Below are 16,738 nucleotides of genomic sequence, written 5' to 3'. Positions count from 1 at the left end.
TCTTTTAATCTTGTGATTTTAAGTAACAAACACTGAAAACCAGAATTGCAAGGCATGACTACAAAATAATGACTAGGATACCTGTGAAGGTCTAATTACTTCATCTCACGTTTTTTCCTTCCTCATTTCCCCTACCCCCCTGCTCCCCTTTACCTGTGATTTGCAGCTGTAGCTGTGCATTTAGAATCACTTTGGAAGATTTTTTTAAGCCTTTTTGAAACAGCTTTAAACCAGTTGACTGTCAAATTGATTCTGACTCATGGCGATTTCATGTGTGTCAGAGTAGAACTGTGCCCTGTAGGGTTTTCAGTGGCTGATTTTTCGAAAGTAGGTTGCCAGGCCTTTCTTCCAAGGTGCCTCTGGTTGGACTCCAGCCTTTCACTTAGCAGCCCAGTTAACTGTTTGCACAACCTAGGGACTCCTTTGACACCTATATTGAAGTGTGTGACTCAATGGTTTTAGTATATTCACAGAGTCATGCAACCCTCACCACAATAAATTTTAGAATATTTTCATCACCCCCAAAAAGAGCCCCATACCCATTTAGCAGTCACATGCCATTCACCATGATCATCACTACCACTCTAAAACCTAGGCAACCATTAATCTATAGATTTACCTCTTCAAGCATTTCACATAAAAGGAATCCTGCAATACATGGTCCTTTGTGTCTGATTTATTTCACTTAGCAGATTGTTTTCAAGGTTCATACATATCGTAGCATATGTCAGAACTCCGTTTCTCTTTATGGCTGAATAGTGTATTCCATTGTATGGATATAGCACATTTTGTCCGTTCATCTATCTGTTAATGAACACTTGGGTTGTTTTTACCTTTTGGCTATTGTGAGTAATGGCTGCGGTGAACACTGGTGTACAAGTTATCTGAGCTCCTGTTTTCAGCTCTCTTGGGTATATACCTAGGACTGGAATTCCTGGGTCATATTCTTTGTTTAACTTTTTGAGGAACTGCCAAGCTTTTCCACAATGGTCACACCATTTTACATACCCACCAGCAACAGACAAGGGTTCCAATTTCTGCACATTGTTACTTGTTGTTGGGCTTTTTGTTTTATGTTTTTGATACTAGCCATCCTTGTGGGTGTGAAGTGGTATCTGATTTTGGTTTTTATTTATATTTCCTAATGACTAACGGGAAACCCTGGTGGCATAGTGGTTAAGTGCTATGGCTGCTCACCAAGAGGTTGGCAGTTAAAATCCACCAGGCGCTCCTTGGAAACTATGGGGCAGTTCCACTTTGCCCTATAGAGTCAGTATGAATCGGAAACAACTTGGCGGCAGTGGGTTTGGGGTTTTTTGGGTCAATGACTAATGAAGGACCCCTGGTGATGCAGTGGTTAAGAGCTCAGCTGTTAACCAAAGGGTCAGCAGTTCAAACCCACCAGCCGCTCTTTGGAAACCCTATGGAGCAATTTGTACTCTGTCGAATAGGGTCACTCTGAGTCAGAATTGACTCGACAGCAACGGGTTTTTTGGTTTTTAATGACTTCATGAAGTTGAACGTCTTTTCATGTACTTATTGGCCATTTGTGTATCTTCTTTAGAGAAATGTCTATCTAGTCTGACCTTTTGCCTATTTTATAATCGGAGTTCCAAAGTTGAGAACCTCTGCCCTATCCTGTTTGAGGTACTTGATGCTTCGTTCCTTCCAGGCCTAACCTACCACGCTCATTCTTCCCTCTGCTGAGAGCCTGGAGCTTCACATCTTTAGTTCCTTAGTGCTACATTTCTAACTCTAATTGTTGGGTGCTAAACGGTGGAAAACAGGCTGTACTGAGAAGGTTAACTTCCTTTCAGATATGGGTTTAATTAAGATATGGTGTTAAAATTTATTTTCAACCAAAAGGAATATAAGCCACTTAAGGACTCTAATTTCTGTGACTAATTTCCTTCTCATCATACCAGAGTGACCCTCAGAACATAATTGTTGGTGACCCTTGTAAGTTATTTTTAACCTCTTTTCCAAATCCTGTTTGTTTTTGAAATGGATCAGATTATAGTTCTGCTATTGACATGGTCCCTGTGTTTTGTCAAAACATGTAAGGAAACAACTCATTTTGGCCTGTTTGGTGAACAGTAATTATTTTGCTTCTTTTAGGACACCATGTAAAATTGAACCTAGTATAAACCACATTCTAAGCACCAGAAAGCCTAGAAAGGAAGAAGAGGACCCCTTACGTAGGGTTCAGAGCCATCAGCAAGAGTCTGAGGAGAGGAGAGAGAAGATGATGTACTGTAAAGAGAAGATTTATGCAGGAGTGGGAGAGTTCTCTTTTGAAGAAATCCGGGCTGAGGTTTTCCGGAAGAAATTAAAAGAGCGAAGGGAAGGTGTGTGTACTGATCTATTTCAAGTTTGTGAAAATACGTTAACTAAGTTATAGGAAGGTTGAACTGATACATTAAGTCTGAAGAAAATTGCCCTATTGTTTGTACCTTTATGTAATGTTTCTATGGCCGTACTGTTTCTCTCTGTACTTAAGCCGAACTCCCATTGCTGCTTTCCACAAAACCCCTGGGGAGGAAAACCGAGTCTGTGTTCAGCAGTAAAGGAGGAAGAGAAGCCGTGAACTGTAGGAACGGTGTTCTCCAGCGCAGCGGGCAGACACTGTGTGCGTGCCATGCCTCCCCACTAAGTGCGTCCCTGAGGTTGCCTTTGGTGCTCTGCCTGAACTTTCTCCAAGCGCTTATTTAGATTAACTACTAAACAAATAAATAGTAAGCAGTTCGGATTCCGGAGCCTGGAATACTTGGGGGTAAGAGGTAGAACGAGTGGGTCGGAAGGTGGGGAGGTGTGGCATTTGGGGGCATAAGGCATTAGAAGGTGTGGGAGAGTAAAGAGAACATGGAAGATGGGATAGGGGGAGTCCAGAAACAGATTTCATCCGTTTAGGCATTTTAAGTAGAATCTATACCTTTTTTTTTTTTTTTTTATACCTAGGGGAAAAAAAAAGTATTTCTTTTTACACGAATATACAGAATAACTTACTGCTGTAGCTCAACTCTCTTTTAACAGAATGAAGCATTTGTGGGCCTAGCTAGAAAATTTAATCATGACTTACAATTTATTTCTGAGGAAAAGTCATTTTTGTGCTCCAGGTAATAGGTTAGAAGCAAACTTCCGTAAAGCAGGTTGTCAGTAAGTTTAGAATTGCCTTTATCTTTTACGTCAACTATAATGGTAAGCAAGTACCTTCCAAGATTGATGAAATTGCTCTGGGCTTAAATAATACATTGAAAAGCGAACCCTATGTGTCTAGGTAGGAGAGAGGGAGTGGTTAAGGAAGAAGCTAGTTGATTAAGGCTTTTAAAAACTGGGAAACACCCCAACAAGAAGTAGGCTAAGAATGTAGCCAAGTAAGAGCTGAAAAAATAACTAGATGCCTAGATAAAAACTACTATTACCTTGAGGGAAAAACCTAGCCTACACCAGGTATACAGAAGTAACATAAAAGTATATTTTATTCCCAACCAAAGAAGGACCTATTTGGGGGTTAGGCTGGATATGAGTAGGTAAAAAGAAATATGTTGACTTCTGAGGATTGTTTAATGGTCACATCCTAATCTGATCTCTGAATCTAGTTCATGAACCTGTCATTTCCCACTCTACATATTTTGTACCTTTCTAAATCCTCATGCCTGTAATAAAGTGGCTTCTTGTTGCTCTTGAAAACTGGTTTCAAAGACTGTTGTTAACTACTTATCCTTAGGGAGGAATGCAAGGAAAAGGAAATCACAGTCAGGGCTTGGAGACAAGTTTGTTGTTCTTTCTTCCTTTTCCTACCTTACTATTGTAGCTCAGCAATCTTAACAGAATGAGGCATCTGTGGGGCTAGCAGGAAAACTTAATCATTACTTACAATTTATTTCTGAGCTCCAGGTGACAGGTTAGAAGCAAACTTCTATAAAGCAGATTGTCTTTGAAGTATTTTGCTACTTCCAAACCATTCCCTTCCCCTTTAAAAACTTCTTTCAGATTCATCCTCCAGTTTTTTTCTGTATCCTGAACCTCTTTAGTGTGCTCACCTCAGACTTTACAGGCACCCCGCTTCATTCACTAATTGACTAAGCACCTGGCTCAGTGTCTTCCTTTCCACCCCTAGTCCATCCAGTGCGTGACTTCTCAATTCCTTGACCACCACACCGCTAGTGATCTCTTCCTCAACCCTGTCCGTCACCCCTTTCCATGGTCTTACTGTTGACCTTATCACCCAAGACCTGTACCACTGCAGAAATCTCAATTTCAAAGGTCCTGGTCTTTGACTGGAAACCCTGGTGCTGTAGTGGTTAAGTGCTACAGCTGCCAACCAAAAGGTCAGCAGTTCAGATCTACCAGGCGATCGCTGGAAACTCTGGGGCAGTTCTACTCTGTCTTATAGTGTCGCTGTGAGTCGGATTCAACTCGACGGCAATGGGTATTCTTTGATCACCATCTTCCCTTCTAGCTCACATATGTTAGGACTCCACTCCTGGAGTTCTTTAACCTTGTTGAGATCCCTAATCCATCCCTACCACTTCTTTTTTTACTGGTCACTACTATCCTTATGTCATAACTTCCTTCCTTCCCAGCTTAGAGTCTGTGATTGTCATAATCATTCCCCTGTAAGTACCCTTAATCCCTTTGTCTCTGTATTGTATTCACCTGACAAAACCTCAACCCTAGTTAAATCCAACTATCAGCTTACTCTGTTCCTGCATCCAAACAGTGTAATATGGCCAGAGAAAAATATAGCTATGTGGACTGGTCTCACTTTAATTTCATGACCACAAATCTCAAATAGGCATTTATGGTGCCTATTTTTTTTTTAGCAGTCTAACTAGAGTTCCCCAGTAGGTTAATTTCTTCTTATCAGCTAATTTACTTTTCTCTCATCTTTTCAAATCTTCTAGACCTTCCTACCTCAGCTGATGACCTTGCTTCATATTTCATTGAGAAAACAGAAGCAGTCTAATGGTAACTGTTTTCTTATCACCACCAACTCTTTCATCTGCACCTGCACCCCACACTCTGACTTTCTGTTACAATTTTTAGATTTCTCTGTTCATATCAAAGGCAGCTGTCCATTTGGGTTTTGGTGCCCGTCCCCTCTCACCTTCTCAGCGTTTGATTCTTAGAGCTTTCTTCCCCCTCCAGCATTTTTTCCTCTCTACTAAACCATTCTTATCATCATATAAGCATACTCTAATGTTGCCCATTCTTTAAAAAAAAAAACTTCCATCATCCTCATATTCTTCTCCAGGTATCATCCCACTTCTCTTGTTCCCTTCGCAGCAAAATTTCTTGAGAGTTGTAATAGTTTTATCTTCTTCACTGTTCATTATTTCCTCCAGCATCCCTTCCACCCAGTGAAACAGCTCTTGTTGTGGTCGCCAGAAATTTCCGTTTTGCCAAATCCAGTGGCCATTTCTCAGTCTTGATCTTGACCTCTCTGCAACATTTTACACAGTTCATGTCTGTTTATGAAACGGTTCCCTTGATGTGAATTTCCTCTCAGTTTTATTTACTGCTTTTCATCTCATCCAGGACCTCTTCCTAGAGTCCACGACTTCAACTGAAGTTCAGTTATCTTCTCTTTTTATAACTATCTCTAGATAATCTTATCCTATTGGATTAAGACAGTTTATAAGCCACGGACTCTCAGATTTATACCCCCATCCCTGACATTTCACCTGAGCTCCGGCCTCATATTTAGTTGCCTGCATTTGGTTGTCCTAAAAGACATTTCAAATTCAACATGGCCAAAACAGAATTATTGATTTCTGCCACTCACCACACCCCAACACACACACACGAACTTTCCCCCCCAGGTTTCCCCATTTCAATGAAAAGCATCACCATGCTCCTAGTTGTTCAAGCCAGAAAATCCTGAAGTCCTTTTTGGTCCCTCTTTCCTTATCACTCCCCAACATCTAGAGAATTAGACTATCAACTCCACCACTAAAATGTATCCCAAATCTTTCGCTATTACCATTTGCAGTATTACCTTAATCCAAGCCACAATCTTTTAGCTGGCACAGTGGTTAAGAGCTCGGCTGCTAACCAAAAAGTTGGCAGTTGGAATTCACCAGGTACTCCTTGGAAACCCTATGGCACAGTTGTACCCTGTCCTGTAGGGTCGCTGTAAGTCGGAACTGACTCAACGGCAACCGGTACGTGTGTGACTGCACCAAGACTTTCTGCCCTCATGCCGGTCCCACCACAATCCGTTTTCCCCACAACAACCAAATGACCTTTTGAAAAAGTAAATCACATCATGTCACTCCTTTACTTAAAATTTTTCAATATCTTAGGATTCAATACAAACTCTTCACTGTAAATTTCAAAGCCTCACATGATTTGGCCCCTGCCTGCTTCTCCAACCTCATCTTTTACTGTGCTGCAAGGATCCCTGGTAGCGCAATGGTTAAGAGCTCGGCTGCTAACCAAAAGACTGGCAGTTCAAATCCACCAGGCGCTCCTTGGAAACCCCACGGGCCAGCTCTACTCTGTCCTATGGGGTGGCTATGAGTAGGAATCAACTTGATGGCACCTGACAACAGCAAGAACAACACTGGCTGCCTTTTTTTTTTTATTTTTATTGAGCTTCAAGTGAACGTTTACAAATCAAGTCAGTCTGTCACATATAAGTTTATATACATCTTACTCCGTACTCCCACCTGCTCTCCCCCTAATGAGTCAGCGCTTCCAGTCTTGCCTTTCGTGACAATTTTGCCAGCTTCCAACCCTCTCTACCCTCCCATCCCCCCTCCAGACAGGACATGCCAACAGTCTCAAGTGTCCACCTGATACAAATAGCTCACTCTTCATCAGCATCTCTCTCCTACCCACTGTCCAGTCCCTTCCATGTCTGATGAGTTGTCTTTGGGAATGTTTCCTGTCCTGGGCCAACAGAAGGTTTGGGGACCATGACCGCCAGGATTCCTCTAGTCTCAGTCAGACCATTAAGTATGGTCTTTTTGTGAGAATTTGGGGTCTGCATCCCACTGATCTCCTGCTCCTTCAGGGGTTCTCTGTTGTGCTCCCTGTTAGGGCAGTCATCGGTTGTGGCCGGGCACCAACTAGTTCTTCTGGTCTCAGGATGATGTAAGTCTCTGGTTCATGTGGCCCTTTCTGTCTCTTGGGCTCATAGTTATCGTGTGACCTTGGTGTTCTTCATTCTCCTTTGATCCAGGTGGGTTGACACCAATTGATGCATCTTAGATGGCCGCTTGTTAGCATTTAAGACCCCAGGAGCCACATTTCAAAGTGGGATGCAGAATGTTTTCAAAATAGAATTATTTTGCCAATTGACTTAGAAGTCCCCTTAAACCATGGTCCCCAAACCCCTGCCCTTGCTCCGCTGACCTTTGAAGTATTCAGTTTATCCCGGAAACTTCTTTGCTTTTGGTCCAGTACTGGCTGGCTTTTGAATCCTTAAACACAGCAATCTTGCTCCTGCATTAGGGCTTTGTGTCAGCTAGTTCCCTGGGCTTAGATGCCTTCCCCAGAGCTTCATATGACTGGTCCTTTGTCATTCAGATTACAGATTGAGCATCATGCCATCAGAGTGATCTTCCCAGATTTCCAGATCTTGAGCAGCTCCTGGCTTCCATCCCTCTACCCACTCACACGTTCTGTTTTATATCCTCTATTCTTAACACTGATTTTCTTACTGAGTTGTGTCTGTGTGTGTGCGTCTCCCCCAAATAGAACGCTAGCGTCACAAGACCAAAGACTTGTATTATTCACTACTGAAACCTAAGTATTCACAGTTGTGCCTGGTATTTAGTGGGTATTCTATTTTTTTATTGACTGAATACATAAAAGAACAGAGGCCTAAACTTTCAAGTTGAGGTCTTTGCTCCACTTACATAATTGTTGTCTATGATATCCATATGTATGTTGAAAACATGAGCCCCAAAGACAGTTTTTGACAGAATAAATTTCTGTGAGGAGTCCTGGCTCAGCCAACTTGACTATTTCTAGCGGAGCTACTGACCAATGCAAAGAAGAGAGCAGAAATGCAGAAACAGATTGAAGAGATGGAGAAAAAGCTAAAAGAAATCCAAACTACTCAACGAGAAAGAGTGAGCGATCAGGTAATTTTTATGTTTTTAATCCACAAAACTAATGCTTGTTGAAACAAATTCGAACACTGTGAAAGTATAAAGGTGTTAGTCCTCCAAATCACGTCTAGAGTTTCTGGTAGTTTCTTGGCTGTTAACCTGTTACTGTCGAGTCAATTCTCACTCATAACCACCCTGTAGGGCAGAGTAGAACTGCCCCATAGGGTTTCCAAGGAGTGACTGGTGGATTCGAACTGCCGACCTTTTGGTTACCAGCCCAAGCTCTTAACCAGTGCACCGCAAGGGCTCCTTCTTAGCTGCTAATAGCAACAAAGTTGAGTGGGAAAGTAATTTAACTGGGATGGAATTTATGGCATGTGTCATAAGCGATGTAATTTATTGACTTCTTAGTTATACTCAAAATCATTATTTTGTTACTTATGATTTTAGCTTTTTATTATAATTTCCACTAAAATGGTGTTAATTAAAGAAATTCTGTGTATCTTTGGCACTGCTTAGTTGAGTACAACGTTACCAATTTCCACTAGAAACAAATTATTGGAAAGAACTTTTGTGATAAACGTTTTATGTGGTTAGTGGGTAATTAGGGGAAGACTATGGTAAAGCTAATGCTGGAGCTAGAGTTTGAAAGGAGGTAACATTTGGTGGATGGGACAGATGCACTGATTTTGTTTATTTAATGCAAACAGCAAGAAGAGAGTTGGCCTGCAAAGGAGACCGCTGAACTTGGAATTGCTTCTGAGTCTCAGGAAGTACCAGGAATGGTTCTATCCAGTTCTCTTTGTCCAGTGAACTCTTGTGCCAGGTAGGAACACATCAGTTGAAGGGCCGGTGATTACAGAAGGGCATTTTGAACCAACCTTTGACTTTCAAGTGACTTGAAGTCTCCATGACTTTTATAAAATATTGAGACATGTTTTTTTATAAGCCTCTGTCACAATGTAAGCTTTGCTGATGAGGGAGGACAGGGTACTGGAAAGTCAATACATGTTTTTTATAGAAACAATCAAATATAAATAATTAAAAAAAATAAAATCACTCATTTCTTTTGCCACGAGATGACTACCATTAACATTTGTGTATCTCTCCTTTTGTTTTGTTTTTGTTTAATTTTTACAAAAATGGCAGCTTACCATTTTGTAAACTACTTATACTGTTAATGTAACTTAACGTCTATTATCAGATCTACTTCTACAGTATTTGTAATGACTAAAGGCTCCATCTTAAAGAAACTAGAATAACTTCTTTAGCCTAGAGTGAGGGAGATTATATTTAATGAAAAAGGCTCTTGGACTTTTAAGAATTAAACGGTTCTTTGTGTGGGTACTGAGCACATATTTTAAAACAAGTTTCTTCACAGGGAAACTTCACTTGCAGAAAACGTTTGTCAGGAACAGCCACACTCTAAAGGTGAGTTATATTTGGCAGTTTTGTGAAGAAGTTGCCGATAAAGTGTGAAATGCGTGCTGTGTAACAAATGATAAATACTTTTAAAAATTATGGTAAAGGGAGTTAAAAGAAGACAGAGAGACTAAGGTATTGTATCTTTGAATCATGGAATCATATAATCTGAGATAGGTCAAACATATTTGCAAAAGTATTTCTATAAGATTTCTCAGTGCTTTGAAATATTCAGTTTAACTACCAAATAATCTTCTGCTTCAGCTACTGTACACTGAGCTGAGCATATAGTAGTATCTAGCAGCTGAGACTGTGAGGAATGCATTTTTTATTGGTTTGTTTTTTAAGTTTAAAACTAAAGCTATTTTATATTCTACTTGGATCTCTTTTCCAATTAGAAAGAAACATGTTAAAAGTAATAAAAACATGAATATCTGCCTATAGGAAACCCTGGTCATGTAGTGGTTAAATCCTACAGCTGCTAACCAAAGGGTTGGCAGTTCGAATCCACCACGCACTCCTTGGAAACTCTATGGGGCAGTTCTACTCTGTCCTGTAGGGTCCCTATGAGTCGGAATCAACTCGATGGCACTGGGTTTGGTTTTGTTTTTTGGTATCCGCCTATAAAAGTAGTTTGGGGTGTCGTGCTGATAAGCTTCGAATCAATTTATAGGAACCACAAAGCATGGAGGGACATGTTAAACAACAAGATATAGCTGGCAAAATCCAGCATTATGGAGCAAACAACCCAGTTTCTTCAAAAAACATTACAAAAAAGATGGAAAAGAACCCTATAGAAATAAAAAGAGCTTTAAGAAACATTTCTTCCAGTCACAGAATATGTGTCTTGCTCTGTATCCCTAATTCAAACAAACTTAAAAAAATATTTTTTATAAGAATTGGTAAAATGTCAGACTTCTAACTAGATATTTGATATAAGAAATTGTTCATTTTATAACTATGATATTATGAAATCATGCTTTTTTAAAACAAGCCTCTCTTTTAGAAATATGTACTGAAATATTGACCGATAAAACGGTCTGATATCTTGGGTTTGATTCAGAATAACCCAGGCTGGGTTTGGGGGGTAGTGGCAGGGGTGGAGGGGAGGGGTACAGATGAAACAGGATCTCTGTGCAGATGACTGTGAGATTATTCAATGCCCTCTGCCGTCGTATGTGTGAAATTGGTCATCATTAAAAAAACAAATAGCCTTTCTGCTTTGCAACAGAAAAGCCTACAACACAAAATAGTTAACTAATTTATCTTGTTGTCTGGAAGAGTAGAGCATTTACTCTTAAAAGTATGAATCTAGTATCTTCTTCTGCAGGGCCCAGTCTACCGTTCTCCATATTTGACGAGTGTCTTCCTTCAGAAAAAAAGAATATCAGGTTTGGTTTGTTTTTTTTTTTAAACCTAAGAGGTTTTCTGTTATTATGAATGAGGATGAATAAGGGGGTTATTGTGACGTCTGTCAACAGAGAAGAGGTACTAAACAGACCATGTCTTTTTCCAGTCCTCCTGCAGATCCACTTGGGGCTTTAGCCCAGCGAAGACCCCTTACAATTCTCAAAACTTCAGAAAGCATCACCTCAAATGAGGATGTGTCTCCAGATGTTTGTGTAAGCGCACTTATCCCTCAGTTAGTGTAAATGTCATTAAATTCTCACGAAAGCTCAGGGTTAGACTTTAAATCACTGGCTTGACGTGCAAATCAGAACTACAGTGACATACTACTTCAAACTCACTAGGATGGCTATAATTAAAAATATGGACAATAACAAGTGTTGGCAAGGATGTGGAGAAATTGAAACTCTCTTACACTGCCAGTGGGAATATAAAATGGCAGAGCTGCTTTGGAAAACAGTTCGGCAGTTCCTCAAAAAGTTAAACATGGAGCTACCGTATGACGCAGCAGTTCTCTTTCTAGGCGTATACCCAAGAAAAATGAAAACATGTTCACACAAAAACATACATGAATGTTCATAGCAGCAGTGTTCATAATAGCCAAAAGGTGATGACAGCCCAAATGTCCATCAGCTGATGAATGGATGTACAAAATTAGTATATCCACCCAGTGGAATATTATTCTGCCATAAAAAGAGTAAAGTACTGATACCTGCTACAAAATGGATGAACCTTGAAAACATGCTACGTGAAGTAAAGCAGACACAAAAGGCCGCATGTTGTATGATTCCATTTACATAAAACGTCCAGGATAAACAAGTCTACAGAGACAGAAAGTAGATTGCCAGGGGGTGGGGTGGCGGGCAGGGAGTGACTGCTAACGGATATGGAGTTTCTTGGGTTGATGGAAATATTCTGTTAACCAAAAGTTGAGCAGTTCAAATCCACCAGCCACTCCTTGGAAACCCTATGGGGCAGTTCTACTCTGACCTACAGGGTTGGAATCGACTCTACCGCGAAGAGTTTGGTTTTGGTTTCTTTTTTTTTTTTTTTTTTGATGGTTGCACAACCTTGTAAATATACTAAAAGCCACTAAAATGTACGTTTTTAAAGGATGAATTTTATGGTATGTGATTTATATCTCAATTTTTTTTAAAGTGGAAGGAAAATCACTGACTTAAAAGCCTTTAGCACTTTTTTTTTTTTTTAACCAACATAGCAAAGGGTCTTTTTTTCTTTTCCATATAAAACACCTTTGCGGTGATGGAAAAGTTATGTGAGTCAACTATTTTTCTTTAGCAAGATTTTATTTTAACCACTGTGGACTAGTGGCATGATAATGTATCTTCTCCTGTGACCATGAATTAACCTTTGAGAATTAAAATCAAGTATACAGCATAGAGGAGGAAGACTTTAAATCTGGAAGGACAGCAGATTCTCAGAATGCGTTCTGGGCCAAAGCCAGAGGAAAAACCGATAAACCATTGTCCAGTACTTTTCACTTGTGTGGCAAATCCTCACAGTATATTTTTTAATAAAATGTAGTTTGCTGTTTTCATGAAATAACCTTTTCCCTCAAATGTTAAAATGTGCTTTTGGAGGCTGTCTTCCCTAGAGATTCTGATTTGCTATTCCTGTGCCCTGGGTTGAAAATCTGATGTAAGGTGTGTCTCCCTAAGTAAAGACGATTGGCTAGTCTGTGCTCCTTGCGGTATTCCAGCTAAACTTTCCATCTTCTTTAATTCAGGATGAATTTACAGGAATTGAGCCCTTGAGCGAGGATGCCATTATCACTGGTTTCAGGAATGTAACTATTTGTCCCAACCCAGAAGACACTTGTGACTTTGCTAGAGCAGCTCGTTTTGTATCTACTCCTTTTCATGAGATAATATCCTTGAAGAATCTCCCTTCTGGTCCTGAGAGACTCTTGCAGGAAGAGGACCTAGATGTAAAAACCTCTGAGGACCAGCAGACTATTTGTGGTGCTGTCTACAATCAAACGCTCAGCATCAAGAAGCTGAGGTGACTGGGGATTACAGGATGCATAGACCAGATCGTTTGACCATTCCCTTATCCGGTGTGTGTTTGCCAGTTAGAGCGACCAGCTACCAAGCTCTGACGTCTGCCAGGCACTGCGTTAAGTGCCTGCATGACAGTAGGGCTGCCCCAGATAAACTGTCAGTGGGATTTAGTGACTGATTTGGATATGAAAGTTAGAAGAAGTAAATTTTGGTGGTTATGAGAATAAGAGGTTCTGGGGGAGTATGGCATCTTTGAGGAAACTCGACATGGTGTGTGTGATGGGGAGTGAGAGTGCGTTTATTTTTCCTTTAGTATTGAATTTAAAATCATAGTAGACTAGCTTGATAGTGATTTCACACAGGCAGCTAGAGCTGTAATAAACAAAACAAGTACCTTTTGATACAGAGGCACAAATGAGAAGTGAAGATGAATTAGTGGATGGGTACGAGGGAATGGCACAGAGAGCCTGGGACCAAGCCTTGTCGTTTATCCATGTTTAAAAGTCAACTAATTTAAACTAACTAATTCTAGTTTTAGAAGTATTCTTTAATTTGCCAATTTGTGGTTTTAAAACTACGTTTCCAAACTTTTCCCCAACTAACTTTCTATCATGTTTGTTAGCATGTGTTCATGTTGAGTGAGTTGTGTTCTCTTTTCCTTTATCAACCTCTCCCTATGAAAGAATAAAAAGTCCAGAAAAAGGAGAAGAAGAGGAAAGTTACTATCTTAGTCCATGTTTCTTAATAATCAAGAATAGATGTAGAATAGGCATTTACTATAGATTCAGTAACTAAAGCACAAATCCAGAAATTTAATCCTGGGCATTGCTTGTCAACCAAGACACGGGAATTTACCTAGATTCTGATTATGAACCTATTTCTGTTTTGGGAAAGTAATAGATTTTAATGACACTGTTAGGGAGTCCCTGCGTGGTGCAAATAGTTAAATGCTCGATTACTAGTCAGAAGGTTGGTGGTTCAAGCCCACCCAGAGATGCCTCAAAAGACAGGCCTGGTGATCTCCTTCTGAAAGGTGCCAGCCTTGACAACCCTATGAAGCAGTTCTACTCTACAAACATGGGGTCACCATGAGCCAGAATCAAATCAACGGCAACTAATAATAACAAGGGAGACTACTGGCTATCAAATAAAATTATCACAAATATAAGTTGGTATATATTATCCTGAGGAGCCCTGGTGGTGCAGGGTTTAAAGCTCTGAGCTACTAACCAGAAGGTCAGTGGTTTGAGACCACCAGTGGCTTTGCAGGAGAAAGATGTGGCAGTCTACCTCTGCAAAGATTTACAGCCTTAGAAACCTTGTGGGGCAGCTCTGCTGTGTCCTACAGGGTTGCTTTGAGTCGGAATTGACTCAGTAGCAGTGGGTTTATATTATCCCTACAACGATGGACTCATTTATGGTTCTTTCAGCCCCATTATTGAAGACAGTCACGAAGCCACACACTCCTCTGGGTTCTCTGGATCTTCTGCCTCAGTTACAAGCACTTCCTCCTCCATCAAAAGTCTTCAAATTCCTGAGAAGCTGGAGCTTACTAATGAAACCACAGGTAGGATAGTACGTACCACTTGAGAGCAAACGTGCACCCATGCCTGTGGACACTCGCTATCTTAGCAAACTGAGCTGTATGTTTTTTTTTCCCTATAGACATTGCCATAAACTGTGAAATTTCTGGAATAAATTAGTACTACTGAATGTACTGTCATAAAGACCTGCAGCAGATGAGTGTTGTTTTTCCCCCCATCTAATGTAATATTCAAGGAGCCTTGGTGGAGCATTGGTTAAGGTGCTTGGCTGCTAACTGAAAGGTCAGCGGCTCGAACCCACCAGCCCCTCTGTGGGAGGAAGATGTGACAGCCTGCTTCTGTAAAGATTTACAGCCTTGGAAACCCTGTGGGACAGTTCTACTCTGTCCTGTGGAGGTTCTCTATGAGTCAGAATTGACTCGATGGCAATGAGTTTTTTGTTTGTTTTTAAATTATAATATCTAGAGCCCTGGTGAGACAATGGTTATGCACTCGGCTGCTAACTGAAAGGTTGCCAGTTTGAACCCACCAGCCGCTCGGCTGGAGAAAAACCCTGGCAATTAATCTGCTCTGGTAAAGATTACAGCCTAGGAAATGCTGTGGGGCAATTCTGCTCTGTTCTGTAGGGCTGCTATGAGTCGGAATTGGCTCGGCGGCCCACGATAACACCAACAATTATAATATCCATTTTAAGCATTAGGTTTTTTGGGTGATTTTTTTTTTTCCCTCCAGAAAACCCTACCCAGTCACCTTGGTGTTCACAGCATCGCAAACAACTACTGAAATCCCTGCCAGAGTTAAGTGCTTCTGCAGAGCTTTTTGTAGAAGACAGACCAATGCCTACGTTGGAAGTAGAGAGGGAAATAGAATTAGGTAAGCATCCCTGAATGTACATGCTTTGGTATATGACAGTATACGAATAAGTGATTAGATGCTTCGAGCACTATCAATATTCCTAGGTCATAAACAGCATTACAGGTGGCCCCCGACTTAGAACAGGATTCTGTTCTGACACCTCCTTCCTAAAGACAGTCCTGATGTAAGTTGAATACCTCTTTTTTTTTTTTAGCTTTCATTATTATTGCCTTATATTACCTGTATCTATAAATCTGATCTTTATTTGTCTTTGGGGGTTGGATACATTACATATAAACTTACAGATATATTTTAATACGTTGCTGTTGTTAGATGCTGCCCAATGGGTTCTGACACATAGCAACTCTATGTACAACAGAACGAAACACTGCCTAGCCCTGCACCACCCTCATGATCATTGTTATGTTTCAGCCCATTGTTGTAGCCACTGTGTCAGTCCATTTTGTTGAGGTTCTTCCTCTTTTTCACTGACCCTCTACTTTACCAACTGTGATGTCCTTCTCCAGGGACTGGTCCCTTCTGATAACGTATCCACAGTATGTGAGATGAAGTCTCACCATCCTTGCTTCTAAGGAACATTCTGGTTGTATTTCTTCCAAGACAGATTTGTTTGTTCTTTTGGCAGTCTGTGGTGTATTCAATATTTTTCACCAACACTGTAATTCAGACCCCTCAATTCTTCTTCAGTCTTCCTTATTCATTGTCCAGCTTTCACATGTGTATGAGACAATCGAAAATACCATGGCTTGAGTCAAGCGCACCTTAGTCCTCAAAGTTACATCTTTAAAGTTACATTTTAAAGAGATCTTTTGCAGCAGATTTGCCCAATGCAATGAGTCTTTTGATTTCTTGACTGCTGCTTCCACGGGCATTGCTTGTGGATCCAAGTAAAATGAAATCCTCGACCACTTCAGTCTTTTCTCTGTTTATCATGATGTTGCCTGTTAGTCTGATTGTGAGGATGTTTGTTTTCTTTATGTTGAGTTCTGATGGCGCAGTGGTTAAGTGCAGGGCTGCTAACCAAAAGGTCAGCAGTTTGAATTCAACAGCCACTTCTTGGGAACCCTGTGGGGCAGTTCCACCCTGTCCTATAGGGTCGCTATGAGTTGGAATCTACTCGATGGCAACAGGTTTGGTTTTTTGGTTATGTTGAGGTGTAATCCATACTGAAGGCTGTAGTCTTTAATCTTCATCAGTAAGTGCACCAAGTCCTCTTCTTTTCCAGCAAGCTATTGTCGTGTCATCTGCATATCAAAAGTCGTTAATGAGTCTTCCTTCAATCCTGATAGCCATGTTCTTTTTTCATAGTCCATCTTCTCAGATTATATTATCTGCATACAGATTGAATAAGTATGGTGAAAGGATCCAACCCTGATGCACACCTTTCCTGATTTTAAACCACATA

At 40.6% G+C, this 16,738-nt stretch overlaps 1 protein-coding gene across 3 annotated transcripts in view; it reads left to right on the top strand.

The window, feature by feature from the left end:
- BUB1B (BUB1 mitotic checkpoint serine/threonine kinase B) overlaps window positions 1–16,738 on the top strand; it is a 48,732-nt gene that overhangs the window by 20,104 nt on the left and 11,890 nt on the right. For all 3 annotated transcript variants that reach the window (XM_049898748.1, XM_049898747.1, XM_049898745.1), the window contains 9 exons: window positions 2,119–2,348; window positions 7,984–8,096; window positions 8,774–8,889; window positions 9,445–9,494; window positions 10,816–10,876; window positions 11,002–11,107; window positions 12,640–12,914; window positions 14,344–14,480; window positions 15,190–15,330. In XM_049898748.1, the coding sequence (XP_049754705.1) occupies window positions 2,119–2,348; window positions 7,984–8,096; window positions 8,774–8,889; window positions 9,445–9,494; window positions 10,816–10,876; window positions 11,002–11,107; window positions 12,640–12,914; window positions 14,344–14,480; window positions 15,190–15,330 (1,229 nt within the window). The remainder of the gene's footprint in view (window positions 1–2,118; window positions 2,349–7,983; window positions 8,097–8,773; window positions 8,890–9,444; window positions 9,495–10,815; window positions 10,877–11,001; window positions 11,108–12,639; window positions 12,915–14,343; window positions 14,481–15,189; window positions 15,331–16,738) is intronic.

This window comes from Elephas maximus, chromosome 10 (assembly GCF_024166365.1).
Source record: "Elephas maximus indicus isolate mEleMax1 chromosome 10, mEleMax1 primary haplotype, whole genome shotgun sequence".
NCBI classification, from domain to species: Eukaryota; Metazoa; Chordata; class Mammalia; order Proboscidea; family Elephantidae; genus Elephas; species Elephas maximus.
The sequence above is the reverse complement of the archived record's forward strand: the minus strand, read 5'-3'. Positions and strand labels throughout refer to the sequence as shown.